At 37.3% G+C, this 17,760-nt stretch overlaps 2 protein-coding genes across 3 annotated transcripts; both read left to right on the top strand.

Annotated features, from left to right (window-relative positions):
• Positions 1–3,030: 3,030 nt before the first annotated feature.
• Positions 3,031–7,571, top strand: pla2g12a (phospholipase A2, group XIIA). Its single transcript, XM_059357868.1, has 4 exons — positions 3,031–3,432; positions 4,445–4,521; positions 5,234–5,399; positions 6,711–7,571. The coding sequence occupies exons 1-4, from the start codon at positions 3,186–3,188 to the stop codon at positions 6,827–6,829; spliced, it is 609 nt and encodes a 202-aa protein (XP_059213851.1). The 5' UTR covers positions 3,031–3,185; the 3' UTR covers positions 6,830–7,571.
• Positions 7,572–9,149: 1,578 nt separating this feature from the next.
• On the top strand, positions 9,150–15,683 carry LOC131978086 (caspase-6-like). Of its 2 annotated transcripts, none has more exons than XM_059341603.1 (7): positions 9,150–9,225; positions 11,006–11,048; positions 11,150–11,299; positions 11,419–11,495; positions 11,666–11,841; positions 12,459–12,609; positions 13,737–15,683. In XM_059341603.1, exons 3-7 carry the CDS (start codon positions 11,184–11,186, stop codon positions 13,970–13,972), a joined length of 756 nt encoding a protein of 251 aa, XP_059197586.1. In that variant the 5' UTR covers positions 9,150–9,225; positions 11,006–11,048; positions 11,150–11,183; the 3' UTR covers positions 13,973–15,683. The 2 variants fall into 2 exon arrangements, with proteins under 2 accessions (XP_059197586.1, XP_059197594.1); XM_059341611.1 differs by lacking the exon at positions 9,150–9,225 and adding an exon at positions 9,367–9,381.
• Positions 15,684–17,760: the final 2,077 nt, after the last annotated feature.

Genomic DNA, 17,760 nt, shown 5'->3' with positions numbered 1-17,760 from the left:
TATGCCTTACAATAGTTACTTCTGAAGTGGGCAAAAACGAAATATATTTAGGGCCCGAGCAGGCAACGACCTGCGAGGTCCCTATTGTATTTCGAATGATTTTTTTTTTCTTCCCAAATGATCGCATTTTTCACTGCCTGAACATACCCAAAAACTCATGAAACTTTAAATATAAGTCACACCTGGCGAGATATTTTATAATCTATTGTCATCCTGAATTTCCACTACAAGGTGGCGCTATAATAAAGGAAAGTGCGTTTTGGCTAATAACTCCCACATACTTTATCGCACATTCAAAAACCTTATATCCACGCGTTCACTGAGTTGTGCTGAATCTCGTGATATAGGCCACGCCCATTTTCGCCAAGAGTTTTTTTCCACAAATTTGCGAAATGTCGTAAACCTACTTTTTCGAACTCCTCCTAGGCAATTTCATCGTTTTGCACCAAACTTTGCACACAGCATCTATGGACCCTCATAACAAAAAGTTATTAAAAGAATTTTGATAACCCAAAGAATAATCAAGTTATTAAATAACAACTTCCTGCAGGTGGCGCTATTATCAACACAAAACACGAAGTGTTGCATATCTCCACATTGGTGTGTCTGAATGACATGAAACTCAGGTTATTACTTCCCTATGAGCCCCTGAGGCTCTGTGCAAAATTTTGGCTGATGACCACTAGGTGGCGCTCTTTAAATTGAAGTATTTTATATCTCCAAATCGGTTGGTCGGATTAACACCAAACTTGGTATACTTATTGTCAATGCCCTCCTGAGGATAACCCTTGAAGGTTTTTATTGATCGGCCCCTAGGTGGCGCTCTGGTGGCAGTCTAATTTAATATTTGGCACTCTGCCCAGACCATAAGACTTAAGGCAATGAAATTGATTATCATTATCATGTTTTTTATCTCTTTATCTATGATATTTACTTTATTTGTACCCAGAGGTAGATTTTGTTTGCAGTATAGAGTCCTCATACACACACACAAAATAGGCACATATCACACATCATTCAACTTAAGACAGTGGGAGTTGGGAAATGGCAAGTTAAATAAAAAAAATTAAGAATAATAAAATTAAGTAAAAAATTCTTAAAAGTTCTTACAGGTCCAGACTATACTTAGATATTGATGTGAACCAAAATATGAATAGCAAAAAAAAAAAGAAGACAGAAAAATAAACAAAATAAAACAGCAAAATAAAATAACACTTGTTTAGGCTGTAAAAACGTAGATAAAGGTATATAGAAATAGGAAATTAATACATAAAAGCAACAATAAAAAACACCTGTGCAAAGCATAGCAGGAACAAAACTGTTTTTGTGTCTTTTTGTTCTACACCTAGTGATTGTAAACCTATATGAAATTAGACTGCCACCACAGTGCCACCTAGGGGCCGATCAATAAAACCTTAAAGGGTTACCCTCAGGAGGGCATTGACAATAATTGTACCAAGTTTTGTATAATAATGCACAAACTATCCCTTTAATCCTCATACAGTGTCTGAAGGAGGACTCTTAACTGATATGTATAAGTTAGAAGAGGCAGGTAGCAATGGTGGAAAGTAACTATGTACATTTACTCAAGTACTGGACTTAAAGTACAATTTTGAGGTGCTTTTATGTACATTTTATGTAGCTTTATACTTCTACTCCACTACATTTTGAGGCATATATTGTACTTTTTACTCCTCTACAATTAGTTGACAGCTTAAGTTACTTTACAGGTCAAGATTTTTTATTTTTTTTATTTATTTATTTTATTATTATTATTATTATTATTATTATTATTATTATTATTATTTTGTTTTTTTATTTATTTATTTTTATTTTTTTATATTTTTATATTTTTTATTAATTAATTATTATTATTATTTTTTTTTAAATTATTTTTTAAATTATTTCTTTCCTGTGCTTCTGCACATGCGCGGGTTTTCAACGCTTCTGCGCATGTGCGGCCCTGTGGCGCTTCTGCGCATGTGCAGCCCCGTGGTGCTTCTGCGCATGTGCGGCCCCGTGGCGCTTCTGCGCATGTGCGGCCCAGTGGCGCTTCTGCGCATGTGCGGCCCCGTGGCGCTTCTGCGCATGTGCAGCCCAGTGGCGCTTCTGCGCATGTGCGGCCCCGTGGCGCTTCTGCGCATGTGCGGCCCCGTGGCGCTTCTGCGCATGTGCGGCCCCGTGGCGCTTCTGCGCATGTGCGGCCCCGTGGCGCTTCTGCGCATGTGCGGCTCCGTGGCGCTTCTGCGCATGTGCGGCCCTGTGGCGCTTCTGCGCATGTGCGGCCCCGTGGCGCTTCTGCGCATGCGCAAAAAAACACGCATGCGCAGAAGCGCTCAAAAGCCGCGCATGCGCAGAAGCGCCGAAAAGCCGCGCGTGCGCAGAAGCGTTGAAAAGCAGCGCATGCGCAGAAGCGCTCAATAGCCGCGCATGCGCAGAAGCGCAGGAAAAAAATAATTTAAAAAATAATAATAAAATAATAAAATAATAAAATAATAAAATAATAAAATAATAAAAATTAATAAAATGAAAAAATAAAAAAATTAAAATAAAAAAAAAAACAAACAAAAAAAAAAAAACAATGAAGCCGGCTTTTTATAAATACGGCCTACCTCTTTTTCTTTTTAGGGCCACAGGGCAATCGCACCGAGCACTGGTCCCATACATAGTCCCATACAGCAAAAGAAAAAGAGGTAATAAAGTATGTGCATTCACTGATAATAATTTTTAAAAATCATATAGTTATTAGAAATTAAGGTTATACATTCATCAGGCTGTCATAATATTGAAGATATAGTTCATTTTTTTGTCTTTTACAATTCTGAGAGACTTAAGAAGATAGTTGAATTCAAGTAGAAACACCTTAAACTTTGGCGTAGCTTTGAGAAATCTGTGTTTGTGTATAAATAACTTACAAGAGAGAATTAAGAAATTGGTTACACATTCAACAGATTTGTTTAACGCTTGTATCTTTCTTTACTGACATTGCAACTTATCACATCATCTTCATTGGTTCATCAGCGGTCACGTGACAGTGTAACCCGGAAACGGCATCCACGGCAACAACAGGTTGGCTCCTAGCCTTTTTAAGCTAGGTAGTGAAATGAAAACAAGCAGAAAGGAAACTTGAGATGCCCTCAAGACAACATCTTTAAGATATAAAATTAAAACCAACGTGCCGGAAAATGCGTGGCTCTGACGTGAAGTGGACGATGCGCTACCAGCGCTACATCTGTGTTTTTCTCTTGGGTTTGTTCTGCTGTGGATATCTGCCGTGTGTGACTGCCTGCCAAAAAGAGCCAGAGACTCCAGACTGGCGGATGACTCTAAAAACTATCCGTAACGGAATACACAAGATCGACACGTACCTGAATGCAGCACTGGACTTGTTTGGTGGCGCTGACGGCTTGTGTCATTATAAGTGCAGTGATGGTAACGTTAGCTTCTTTCTTTCTTTATTCTCTCTCAAAGTGAAGAAGTCATTTGTCAAAAACTTGTGTAACTAATAACAATAGTGGCTGTGTTTCATTTAGGAAGACTCATATCATGATGCATGCTGATTTACGTGTACAACTTAAAGGGACAGTTCAACCGATTAGTTTTACCAGGTAAAATGAACAATAAATTAAAGAAAAAGGGTGGTCTAATAATTATCTCGCTCTATTTATCAATAGTTTATTTTGTTTAATTGATTACTGTTTCATGTAGGAAACAGTTATTTATTTATTTACTTTTGTGCAGGAAAAAGTACTAATACACACACAGATAATTTCACCAAAATTAAATTAGCAGCACTGTAAACTTTTGTTTCCAATAAACTAATAACATGGCCAATACCTTATGTAAATATAAAAAGAATTCAGACCTGGTCCTCTTTTAGAAAGCTGAAAAAAATCTGTGTGCTGTCACTGCCTTCCACAGTGTTTTCATCAATGCAAAGAAAATCTATTAGTCCTCAGAACAAAGTCTGAAGATTATCCAAAGTAATAGGGTCATTTCAGGAAAGAGGCTTTTTTAAATTATAGTGTTTCTGCTGCTTTGAGCAACACAAACCAGCTGCAATATAGTTGTATTATATTGGAGCAAAGGCAGATTTCTCCAACACTTGTCTACTCACACCAAAACAAGCTTAATTGTTAAGTAGAACTACATGTAAGTGGAAAAACATGTATTTTGGAATATCCCTTTAACATCAAGGCTATTATTCCTACCTGTCGTTTTCTGTGCTATGTCAGGTCAAAATAAAATAACTATGGAAAAGTAGGAGACAAACTTGATGAAAGTTGAGTTAATGCAACACCTGGGAGCCAGAAGATATACATTATCTCCCCTTAAGCTGCACGGCAAGTCGTTACATTATGATAGACTGATGTGTTTATCTCTAACAGCAAGATAACTGACTGGCAGAACAAGAAACATCTCCACCTTTGCTCCTCTCTCACAGGTTACAAGCCGGTGCCACGTCCCGGCTACAAGAACCCACCACCCAACGGATGTGGCTCCCCACTGTTTGGATTTAAGGTAGTCTGACACACTTTGGGAGCTTCTTGCATATCTTGGACAAGCAAACATGGTTAATATATGACTCCTGATGTACACAGTGACCCAAACTGTCATTCTTACACACTGAATGTTGCCTAATGTTTTTAGCATTTCTTTTTACCCTATTCCATGCTGATATATTGGTGTCAGCATATATGTTGGCTGATAAGTAACAGGAAATTGCAGTAAAAACATGCCAAGTATGTGTTTGAGATGAGTTACTAACAGTGACTGCATTACATTGATTGTACACACAAGATTGTATATTTATTTATCATGATGTACCACTTTAAGCACTTGTTCGGCACAACAGTTTTCAAAAATGTTAGGCCATAACATAAAAACATAATAATAAATATACATAAATGTGTTGTTATTTGATTTTTTAACTGCTAAATTAAATACTGAAATTGATATAAAATCTAGCATCAGTCAAAAAAAACCCACTTTATTTCTGAGTGATGCACAGAAACGGCTGTCTTTTTGTAATTGCATTATTTTGCATTTCAGTATTCGTTTAACACCTTTTTGTCATTGCCGAAATGTTTCTTTTATGTTTTTGTTTGAGATTTTACAAACCAATCTTTAAACCTTTTAACACATATTTTTAATTTGGGGAAATGCAGAATAATTTCAATGTTAGAACACATTTAAATAGTTTATAAAGAGTGACAAACTTGTGTGTGTCCAGTTCGACATAGGCATCCCATCGATGACCAAATGTTGCAACCAACATGACCGCTGCTATGACACCTGCGGCCGCGAGAAGCACGACTGCGATGAACAGTTCCAGGACTGTCTCGAAACCATTTGCAGGAATGTGCAAAGGACTCTGGGATTGGCCCAGAGTGTCCAAGGTAAGAGGCTGTGCTGGTGCGTTCAAATTAAATACAGGACGAGATGAGGTTCACACAGTAAAAGTAGAAAACCTTTAAACATTTGCATTTTTAAGTTGTTTTTCTTGTGGGTAATGGGGAAGGGGGGTATGTTGAAAATGTATATTTATCTGTATTTATTTGGGGAAAAATGTCAATTACAGCTGTAAATGAAATTATACAAATATACAATTAATTGTTTTTATTACCTCGTTTGGAGTATAATCAGTACAACCAGGGGACCAAAAATGGGAAGATCAAAGTCATTTTGACATGTTGCAGTAGGAAAAGCACAGGGGTAAATTATACATTTTCTCTGCCAAGTTCCCATGGTGTAAGAAGGTAAATGACTCACTTGTCATCTATAAATTCATGACAATGGACACCTGGTTGGACATTATCCCATCCATGTAAGACAGGTGCACCTGAGAATGCAATCTACAATTATGGCAAACTTTTAGCACAACATGTAAGGAAAGAAGCTTTGCTCCAGCGGTAGACATTTATAAAAATCCTTATTTACATCTTATCAAATGAACAAATTTCTGCTGCAGTTTGAGGATTAACAGGGAGGTTGCAGAGTGTGTCCAACAGATGGCAGGATAGAGCTATTTTTTTTACACTGTAGCTGGATACTGTAACCTGTTATCTGGATCAAATTGTCCAAATTCAGTTATTCTTTGATACTAACTCATTATTTTTACCCTGTCTGTTATAAATAAAGTTAAATAAGTTTTGGTAGAGGTTTTAAAAATGTCTGTTCTTATGACAGAATTGTGACAATTAGCTCTGATGTGATTGTAGATTTTGCTGTGAGGCATTTTTTTCTTATTTTATTCAATCCAATCCAATCTCCGTTTATTTGTATAGCAAATTTAAACAACACAAATGTCTCCAAAGTGCTGTACATAAAATCAACAATAAAACAAACAATTCCATATACCAATCAGCAATAAAATAATAAGTGTATAAATCTAAAATGATGCCATAAATAAAACAATACAATCAAACAGATAAACATAGTAAAATAAAATAAAAGACGTAGTTAAAAGTAGTAAAATAAATAAAATAAATGAAAGACACAGAGGACCACAAAACTCACGCAGTGTTAAAAAGCCAAGGAATAAAAATGGGTCTTGAGACGAGACTTAAAACATTCCACTGTGTGGGCTGTTCGGACATCTTATTTTATTCTTGAAACAAAAGGAAAAATACCTGTTTTTAAACCAGATCACCTCTGCCCTGCTGTGCATTACTTCATGTTCTTGTTGTTGTTTCTTTCCCTCCTGTCAGCTTGTGAGTCAGCAGTGACTCTGCTGTTTGACGCTGTTATGCACATGGGATGTAAGCCGTACCTGGACAGCCAGAGGGACTCTTGTGTGTGTCAGTATGAGATGAAGAGAGAACTGTGACGCTGCCACGGGAACAAGATGGAGAATAGACTGGTTTTAAAAGCACAACACTGACAGAAGGATGCAAGCAATATACTTTTTTTTAGATGTTCTCAGGGATAGAGCTTCTTTGGCCTGCACTGACTTGTGTTCATCACCTCCTCTTATTGGAGTTTTCAAATGATGAAAATATCTAGTGGATAATTAATATATTTCTCATGCAGTTGATTATTTATATTTTGTTAATATAGTGCAATGTGTTTGTCCTGTGATAGACTGGACAGATGGTCTCCAGGGTTACTCTTGCTGTTGGATACACTTTATTTTATTGGTTCGTCAATTCTAATTAAAATAAAATAAATACATTTGGCACTGATTGTGGATAAAATAGAGAGCTGCTCTTTGATGGAAATTTGTCTAAAAACAACTAAGCTAACTAAATTAACAGCCTCAGAACTTGGTATTTGTTTCCCTGTAATTAGTATCAAATTTAAATAGTCCTGTCTAGGAAACAGTCAAGAAATGATCAGGAAGTAATTACCTGTAAAGTAAAACCTTCCCGCCCCCTACCCATGATAACACTAATAGGATGTGATGAATATTAATTAAATTATGTCTGTTTCTACAGCATTTGAAACAATTGTGGTTCTCCTGTTTGAAAATGTGTAAAATATTTGTATATTGTCGCATTTCAGGGAATTCGCTGTGGAGAAAACTTGTGTTAAACTGTCTTTAAAATAAAGAAACATGTTTTTATTGCTAATTTTGTGTGTGAGCTGTCATCATTAACTATTTTTTTAGAAACTATGTTTCTTGTAAGCAGCATCCAGGGTGGAGTTTAGGGAGCACTGAGGATCCGGGACTTGATGAAACATAACTTTTCTAGAATTTATATGATTTTGTCAGAAAAGGCTCACTAAAAATAAGTCTGGATTAGATGTTTAGCTCTCCTAACCTTTGGCTGTACCAATCCTAATCTCACTTTTATTGTTTATAAATAACTTTGGGTTTTAATGACTGCCCCAGGGGAGGGCGAGTCACAGTTTCAATTTCAGTCACAGTCTCCATGAGTCAGCACTGCAGCACTTTATACACTTTATTATTTTATGACTACCTGTTCTCAATGCTTGTTTCATGTCTAGGGACTCTAGATTGATACACTTTAGGTCAAGGACAACTGAGAACTGTGGAGGTAGTACTCACATTAAGATCACTTCCATAGTGAATTAAATAGTGAAATAAACATATTTGTCATGGGACCTCCTGGAACTCCTTCAAGGACCCCTGGGGGTCCCTGAACCTCTGGTTGAGAACCACAGACATGGACTGTATGTAGGCTGTGTAAGTGGGAACCAGGCAACCTTTTAAAATTGTCATAATAATGACATGTAGTCCCCTACTACCCTGCCCTGTCCCTATGTACAGTAACATTTTTGGTTTTCTCACTATGAATTTTGTTAAATATCACATAGAGACTACCTAGAGACAGTGGTGAACACAAATTATGTAGATGTGACAATACTGGAGAAAACCTGTATAAAAATACCTTTTAAAAAATAAAGAGTTTTCTTGATACTATGCTATGTCAGTTGTGATCAAGGACATTTTCGGGGAGACATTTTTGTTGTTTTTGTTGTAAGCCATCCTTTAACAGAGGCGCCTACAGAGAACTCCCATTGATCCCTCATCCAAGAGAGAAAAATATGATTTATTTAAAGTTAATAATGTCACAGAAGCGCACTGAAAAAAGTCTGAATTAGATGTTTAGCTCCTCTCATCTTCGGCTGCATGAACACTAATCTCACTTTTGTATTTTCGGATATATTAAATCCCAGGTGTTAAATGTTTGAAGAGTCGCTGTTGCAATGTGGCGAACACGGAAGTCCTGGCTGTTGACCCGTGACTGACAGAGTCAAGAGCCAATCGTGTTCTCTGATTGTAACTTTCAGCCAATGAGATTCTGGGAGGGGCGGGGCTATATCCAGGCTCATAACTGTAGCTTTGACGAAGCAAATTCATTTTTCAGTGGAGTTAGTCGGAGTGAAGACAACCTGTGAACATGTCAAACACGACTCAAGACAGCAGTGGAGGTAACGAATTTACACGTGTTTTTACTTAAAAATAGACATATATTTCTGCGTACAGCATTTTGAAACGTTAGAAAAATAAATACAATGACTTTTAATGTCGGATGTAACTCAGCATCATGAGTGAACCTCTGTTTACTATCGTTACTAAGTTCTTACAAAGGAGTTGTCACACCTGTACTGCTACTTTCTTTTCAGTCTGTCAGAAAGAAACATGTGAGGCAGGTTTTAATGTCTTTTAGCTTTCTTAATGTCGTGAACTAATTAGTCTTTGTCTCACATTCACAGGAAATGTTGCTAACCACAACAAAACAACAACAGACAGGGCGGGTGAGTACTTTACACTGTGTTGTTTTTAATGCTTGTGTGCTTTTATTAAAATTTCTAGTGATTTAAAAACTCTTACTGAAGCAAAAGTGAAACAAACAGGTGCATAAATCAGGTTTTATTGTCATTGCAGCAATAGTACAATCAACTACAATAAGGGTGAGATTAATCATTAACTCAAATTGTCTTTGTTATCACTGTGTGTCATGTGAACAGGATATTTTTTCCCATAATTACTGAGATCCTTTGTCGTTTAGATCAGCATGGAACTGTAATGGTGTTTTTTTTTTGGGTGGTGTAAAAACTCTGAGGTATTTAGTGTGAAAGATAAGACAGCCCTGGTAGCTAAATATTTTTGTCTTACACATTAACAAAGCCATTGTATGTTTATTAGGTACACCTGGCTAAACAAATGCAGTTGGACACAACTTTTGTGTTTAACCTGTTTTACAGTCAAATGTATGCTTCATTTCAGGCATGTGTTTTATTGTGTTATGGTAAAAGGTGTTTCTCATATTTTGTCCACCCAATTTATTAGTGATTGAGGCTACACTTATAAATATAAGTGACCAAAGTTGTCACAATGCGAGAGTTTTAAACTTTTATGCAGTTCTAGTATAAAGAAACAACACTCGATACCGATAGAAAAAAGCCCTAGACACAAAACAGGATCATTTTTTGACTTTTTTTTTTGGTGGGTCTGTCGCTGGAGAGTTTTATATGTGCATCGTTTCGTTGAAAATCTGACTCTAGATCAAAATTTTTAATAGCTTTCGTACTTTCGATACTACCTAGTGTATAAATGACATATATTGTATTGTTTTAAACACATTGTATCATCAAAAAAATATAGAAGTATCGATAGGTTTGGCAACCTTTGTTAGAAACATCTCTCAGTGTACGGCGTCCAAAATAACCATCAAGAATCTACACTTAAATTAAAATGTTTTTAAAAGAAACTGAACATTTTAACCTTTATGAAAGTCATATCTTATTGCCTTACTACAACAGTTTCAGCTTGGTGTATGTAATAAACTTCCAGCTAAGTGTATACAAGTAAAGACAAGTCTTTAAACTAATTATGCATTTTTTACTCTCCAAGTTGTCAGACAACCTACACACAGTCTAACCTATGTATCAGCAGGGTGGGGTGTGGAGGTGTCACTTTTTGTTCTTTTAGCAGCCTTTGCCGTCTTTCTCGACCTGTCAGCCAGCTATTGAAGGCTGTGAGGACTCTAAAGCTGATGGAACAATAGCTGCTTGACCCCGTACCAGCAGCAGTGGAGCAATTCATGCACCTGTAGCTCAACAAAGAAGCATGGAAAGCTGGCAACTTCAATCACATATTCTGAGCATTTGTTAGCATTAGAGATGCAGCTCATAGCCAATTCATCCAATGTTCAAGTGACAGACAATGAATCGGCAACTACTTTGATAATCAATTACTTGTTTTAGTCATTTATCAAGCAATAATGTAAAAATCTGATATTTCCAGGTTCTCAAATGTGAGGTTTTGTCACTTTCCTTGTCCTACATTATAGAATTACTAAAATTTTATATTTTGGGTTTGGAAATGCTGGTTAGAAAGCAATAAGACTCTTGAAGAAGTTACTTTTGGCTCTTGGATATTATTACAGGCTTTTCTCACAGTTTTTTTTATGCACCAAACGATTAAGAAATACTACAGATTAATCAATAACAAACATTATTGCATGCATTATGGTTAAATGATCATATTCTATATAATTGCAGAGGTTAATCATGTTTGTGTGTTTTTTTATAGCATGCACAGAGAACCTAACAGAGACTGACGCCTTCATCAGAAGGTCAGCTTTTAATTTTGTTTTTGTGGGTTATCAGCTGGGAATTCACACCAGTAGTACCTGACACCGTCTTTGTTTCTGTGCTCGTTTTTATTCTGAAACAGCGCTTTAGCCTTGGATCCTGCAGAGGAGTACAAGATGGACAACAAACAACGAGGCCTTGCACTCATCTTTAACCAGGAGCGCTTCTTCTGGCGCCTGGGATTAAACGAAAGGCACGGGACCAACGCCGACCGCTACAACCTGGAGAAAAGGTATCAGGTCTCAGCCAGCTGCTGGAGAGAGAGAGCACATTGTATTCTGCAACACTTTGCTTAGGAACTTGTCTGTACTTGTTCAGTGACTGTCACACTTTCCTTCATCTCTCTTTTAGACTGAAGGACCTAAACTTTGAAGTGAGGGCTTATGATAACTACAAACAGGTGGAAGTCTTGGATAAAATCAGCGAAGGTAAGCACTTATATGAGCATTTTCAACACTTAAATGACTATAAATTCAGAAGGCAGCACTATGGCGTCATTACTGTAGTTTAAATTCTTCCCAGTTTCCTTGTTGTCCTGTATATGCTGATGTGCAGGCCTTGTCTTGTTTTGTTTAACAAATGCATGATTCACCAACAGCTGCAGAGGCCAACCATGCAGACGCAGACTGCTTCTTGCTCGTCTTCCTGAGTCACGGCGAGAACGATCACGTTTACACGTACGATGGAAAGATCAGCATTCAGGACATCACGTCCCTGTTCAAAGGAGACAAATGCAAGAGCCTCGTAGGAAAGCCAAAGATCTTTATATTACAGGTACATGCAAAAAAAAAGGACCGCTAAATCCATTAGAACAGGTGTGGCCAACCTGTGGCTCCAGAGCCTCATGTGGCTCTTTAGGCCGCCTGCAGTGGCTCCCAATGGCTGAGACATAAAAAATTATATACATATTTTTACATTAAAATGTTAATTTATCAATGGTGTAGACCAAAAGTTATTTATATTCCTCAATTGTAAATTTGTATAGCCTTTTTACAGCATATTAAAAACATTTTGACATTTAAGTCAACTAAAATGTGCTTCATAGCTTACGAAAGTCTCCGGCCCGGCACCTTAACCTTTTAAGTTTTGCTAACTTTGAGTTTAGTTTTGAGTTCCCCGAGATAGACTAGTTTTCAAAATCATATTAATAAATGCTCAATATGACTATTAATAATGTTGGTAGGCTAATTTAGACTTATAAGGCTGTTTGATTTTGCATTTTAGGCTCAATATAAGGATTGCGGCTCCATTCCGTGATTTTCTCTTTTTTTTGGCCAACAGTGGCTCTTTAGTTAGTAAAGGTTGTCCACCCCTGCATTAGAACATGCAACATTACCTGCTTGGAAATCTAAATATTCAGTCAAAGTAAATGAGGCTGTGTGTGTCACCAGGCGTGCCGTGGAGATAAGCACGATGACCCGGTGACCGCCTGTGATGCAGTGGACAGCGAGCTGAAGACGAATGAGGTGGTGGTGGACGCCAGCGCCGTGCACACCCTCCCCGCTGGGGCGGATTTCATCATGTGCTACTCTGTGGCTGAAGGTGAGCCGGCAGGGAAGTTTAAAAGTTTTAATCCGATGGGTAGATTCACACTCCTTCTGATACTTTCTACTTTGAAATGAGAGTGAAGACGCACAGCAGCCCTGAGAGCTCAACACACTGCAAATAAAGGAAACGCATGCAAAAAGACTTCTGCACACTGTCTAACTTGCAAGACATATAGACATAATTATTGCAATGTTTCAGGTGCTAGATCTGCATCAGTCATTTTTATTTGTGGGCCTGATGAACATCTAGCACCAATAATGTTGCAATAGATATAGTCAAATTTTTGAAAAAAAATGGAAAGTCAGCTCTGAAAAGTTTGGTTCTTTGCTTAAGAATTTCTGGATATACAGTTGCAAGAAAAAGTATGTGAACCTTTTGAAATCACCTGGTTTTTGGTTGCATTAATTTGTCATAAAATGTGATGGGGTCTGCATCTAAGTCCCAAGTATAGACAAACACAATGTGCATAACCTAATATCACACAAACAATTATAATATTTCATGTTTTTATTGAACACATCCATTAAACATTCATTGTGATGGTGTTTATCTATACTTGGGGCTTAGATGCAGATCACATCACATTTTATGACAAATTAATGCAGAAAACCAGGTAATTTCAAAGGTTTTACATACTTTGTCTTGCAACTGTAATTCAATTCATCTTTATTCAGACTCAGATTAAGAAAAACAAAACACAAACTAACAAAAATAAAATATTGCAATAAATACATTTTTTTTATACAAGCCACAATAAAAGATCATGTTTAAAAAGAAACATATATATAGTAATGTCCTACAAGGAGACAACTATACCAATGTTTTCACCACTGGGATCGGTAACGTATAGTGCTAAACCTCCTATTTGATAAAACAAGACTGTTTAATTCTTGGAGTCATTAAGGAGGCAATATAAAGATGCCAACAGAGACACCTGTGATGTATGAAAGAGGTGTGATTCAGCAGGATGTCGCTATAAAATGCTTGTTGTTTCTTACTTGTGTTGTATTTTCTTAATTTGCTCTCAGGGCCTCCGTACACCCACAGCACATTCAGTCACTTTAATTGTCGTCTTTGCTGCTCAGTTGATAACTTTGCTGTCCCCTGTGTTGTTTCTTAAGGATACTATTCCCACAGAGAGACCATCAACGGCTCCTGGTACATCCAGGATCTGTGCGAACTGCTTCTAAAGTACGGGGACTCGCTTGAATTCACAGAATTACTGACGCTGGTCAACAGGAAAGTGTCAATGAGGAGCGTTGGGAATAGTAGTGACCGGAATGCCATCGGGAAGAAGCAAGTACCTTGCTTTGCTTCGATGCTCACCAAGAAACTCTACTTCAGACCAAAACAGTAACAGTTTTAGACCTCAGTTATAATATGAGCTGACTTTATAGCCTATTAATACCTGGGAAACTCTGTGTCCTGGGTCATTTTAATGAATTTTGCTGTATTTCCTCAAGTCCTCTACTGTATTTTTTTTTTTGCTCATGGACACTAATATTCACAAACATCAAATGGCAGTTGTAGTTTTATCAGTGGTGCTAAAATAACAGGAACATCTTGTATCACATGCACTGGAGAAATATGACCATTCCTGGCCTTCACTGCTGAAACCTCAAGTCGTTTTAAACAGTGGCTTCATTTATCATGCAAAGTTTCTTCTGAAGAAACCAGATTCAAGGTTTTTGCATTTGAATGGCAGAGAAACCAGACAGGGGGAGTATCTGTAGAGAATAGAGGAGAAATCATGTTCCAGTATCTGGTTCATCTGGTTTCCTGTGTAAATGTAAACATACAACAAGCTTGCAGAGTTAATAATACTCAGCAGGGTTTGCAGAGCATTACATCACAGTGAATTATATCATAGGACACTCAATTCATCATTCAACTGCCTCTATTTCTTACAACTCTCGATAACCTAATGTGATGGATCCCTGCAGAAAGTGCCAGGGTGTCACTGCAGCAGAGGTGGGCCAAAAACAAACTAATTTACTGACTAAATTGAGAGGATCCGTTGGCTCACCACTTCAAACAATTTTCAGGGGAAGACTTGATATTTTGATACTTATTTAAATATATTGTCCAATATCTACTATAATTATTTTACTTCCTGATAACCAATTTGGCTCCCAAAATGTCTACTAACCGAGAAGACTACAACATGACCATAATTTATAGTGCATTAAGTTGTAAGATCTTCCTGTTATTTTGTCCAAAACCTGTAGATCAGAACACTATTTAGCACTTTCAAGAAATTGCTTTTAAACTGCAGGATTACTATGGACCACAATCTGTGTTCTTTTCTTTTTTTTTTTTTTTTTTAGCTTTTTGTCACATTTTGCTTGCGTCTTTAATCCAGTTTAAACTACTGTGGCACCACACTAATGTTGCCTTATCATGCAGCTGACTATCCTGTCTTAACAAGGCGAGCAGACAATAAAAGTTGACATTTCCTCCCAACACAGTCTGTGAGGAAGATAGAAATGTCAAATTAGTGTTTTTCTTGACAGTAGTCAAGTCAGCTGCAGGAATGTCTACAAGCCAGACAAATACTTTCCAACTAACTGTATCTTGCGAGTCAGGTGACATAACAGCATGACAATCAGGTCACTAATCTTTTTGTTTACATCAGGGTTTCAGATTTCATTATCTTTCTATGAGCACCAACTATTCTTGCAACCAAGTACCACATAAACATGCTGTATGTCTTCGAGCTCGCTCCATCAAAAAGGGAATTCATGTTGTGCTGTTCTTTGTGTTGTAGCATTTTACAGTACGACATTTAATAATGCGGATTTGCACCCAACATGGCAACAAACACCTGTTTGGAAAGCACCTCAGGGAGGAGGCTGTACTGTATTGTGGACCTAAAACACACTTGCTGTGTCACATGATCTATGACTCAGGAAAAACAAAGCTACCAGCATGCATTGATCCTGTATTTTTGTGGTCTTACTGTTGTGACTGTATAATGCAATCTGTGAGACATTGTTTTAGGTACTGTCTTTCCACCCCATAGCGTGATTATGTTTTATAAAACGGCCATTCTTTTTGTGGCAAAAATTCATGTGATGTCTTTATTTCACCTGTGCCCTGAAATCACAATCACATCACATTATATTAAGTGCATTAAAAAAATAGTAAAACTACAACCAACCCAAATAGTGAACACTAACTGCAGGAAGTTTGTGCAAAATAAGCGATTTGGATGAACAGACATGTCCTGTGAATATTGCATTAATGATTTTTTTTAGGAACTTTTAATTAAATTCTCATCATGTATATTTTTTTATATTACAAATATACTTAATAGGCTTCTTTTTGTTGTTGTTGTAAAATTCAGTGTCTTTCTCCAGTATGGCATTTGTTCTATTAGCTCTGGTTGTTTTGAATGCATACTCGTGCAGGATGAGGTGGTTAAGCAGAGAGGGAAGACTCTGAATATAACGTGTTCAGGTATTTTATGTGCTCTTATCCTGTGAGATTGTATATATATCCTAAATAATCATCCAAAAAAGTACTTTTTTTCCCCCCACATAATTGAATCAGGTGCTGAGATATAGACCTCATCTGTACATATATACAGTAGTGTTCAAAATAATAGCAGTCCAATGTGAGTAACCAGATTAATCCAGGTTTTTAGTACTTGAAAGGGGTGTGTTAAAAAAAATAGCAGTGTGGCATTCAATTAGTGAGGTCATCAATTTTGTGAAAAAACAGGTGTGAATCAGGTGGCCTCTATTTAAGGATGAAGCCAGCACTTGTTGAACATGCATTTCTCTTTGAAAGCCTGAGGTAAATGGGCCATTCAAGACATTGTTCAGAAGAACAGCGTACTTTGATTAAAAGTTGATTGGAGAGGGGAAAACTTATAAAGAGGTGCAAACAATTATAGACTGCTCAGCCTCAATGATCTCCAGTGCTTTAAAATGGAGAGCAAAACCAGAGACACGTGGCAGAAAACGGAAGACAACCATCAAAATGGATGGAAGAATAAGCAGAATGGTAAAGGCTCAGCCAATGATCAGCTCCAGGATGATCAAAGACAGTCTGGAGTTACCTGGAAGTGCTGTGACAGTTAGAAGACGTCTGTGTGAAGCTAATCTATTTACAAGAATCCCCCGCAAAGTCCCTCTGTTAAAAAAAGGCATGCACAGAAAAGGTTACAGTTTGCCAAAGAACACATCAACTGGCCTAAAGAGAAACGGAGGAACATTTTGTGGACTGATGAGAGTAAAATTGTTGACCCCCAAACTCTGAATTCAAGCCACAGTACACAGTGAAGACAGTGAAGCATGGTGGTGCAGCATCATGATATGGGCATGTTTCTTCTTCTATGGTGTTGGGCCTATTTATCACATACCAGGGATCATGGATCAGTTTGCATATGTAAAAATACTTGAAGAGGTCATGTTGCCTTATGCTGAAGAGGACAGGCCCTTGAAATGGGTGTTTCAACAAGACAATGACCTCGAACACACTAGTAAACCAGCAAAATCTTGGTTCCAAACCAACAACATTGATGTTATGGAGTGGCCAGCCCAATCCCCGGACCTTAATCCAAATGAGAATTTGTGACATCAAAAATGCTGTTTCTGAAGCAAAACCAAGAAATGTAAATGAATTGTGGAATGTTGTTAAAGAATCTTGGAGTGGAATAACAGCTGGAAGGTGCCACAAGTTGGTTGACTCCATGCCACACAGATGTGAAGCAGTTATAAAAAACTGTGGTCATACAACTAAATATTAGTTTAGTGATTCACAGGATTGCTAAATCCTAGAAACAAAAAAGTTTGTACAAAATAGTTTTGTGTTTGTAAAGTCAACGACACTGCTATTTTTTTGAACACACCCCTTTCAACTAATTGCCCAATTGCACAGCCTTAAGAGCGTGCATATCAAGAATGCTGGGTCTTGTTGGTTTTCTGAGAATCTACTGCAAACTGGTACCTTGTTTGCCATGTAGCAATAAAAAATATACTAAAAACCTGGATTAATCTGGTAAATCACATTGGACTGCTATTATTTTTGACTGGACTATATATATATATATATATATATATATTTTTTTTTTTATATGTATATATTATTTTTTTAATAAAAGTTGCCTTAAACCCATTAAAATCAAGAAGGCCTTGCAAC

The sequence above is a fragment of the Centropristis striata genome, chromosome 1 (assembly GCF_030273125.1).
Source record: "Centropristis striata isolate RG_2023a ecotype Rhode Island chromosome 1, C.striata_1.0, whole genome shotgun sequence".
In the NCBI taxonomy this organism is placed as follows: Eukaryota; Metazoa; Chordata; class Actinopteri; order Perciformes; family Serranidae; genus Centropristis; species Centropristis striata.
This window is presented reverse-complemented; position numbering and strand designations above follow the sequence as displayed.

What these genes read in the sequence shown, in the direction of transcription:
- pla2g12a (XM_059357868.1), top strand. Translation starts at nt 3,186, where the DNA reads ATGCGTGGCTCTGACGTGAAGTGGACGATGCGCTACCAGCGCTACATC. An exon ending in TCATTATAAGTGCAGTGATG is followed by an intron (nt 3,433 to 4,444) that starts GTAACGTTAGCT and finishes CCTCTCTCACAG; the next exon opens with GTTACAAGCCGGTGCCACGT. An exon ending in CCCCACTGTTTGGATTTAAG is followed by an intron (nt 4,522 to 5,233) that starts GTAGTCTGACAC and finishes GTGTGTGTCCAG; the next exon opens with TTCGACATAGGCATCCCATC.
- LOC131978086 (XM_059341603.1), top strand. Translation starts at nt 11,184, where the DNA reads ATGGACAACAAACAACGAGGCCTTGCACTCATCTTTAACCAGGAGCGC. An exon ending in CGCTACAACCTGGAGAAAAG is followed by an intron (nt 11,300 to 11,418) that starts GTATCAGGTCTC and finishes TCTCTCTTTTAG; the next exon opens with ACTGAAGGACCTAAACTTTG. An exon ending in CAAAGATCTTTATATTACAG is followed by an intron (nt 11,842 to 12,458) that starts GTACATGCAAAA and finishes GTGTGTCACCAG; the next exon opens with GCGTGCCGTGGAGATAAGCA.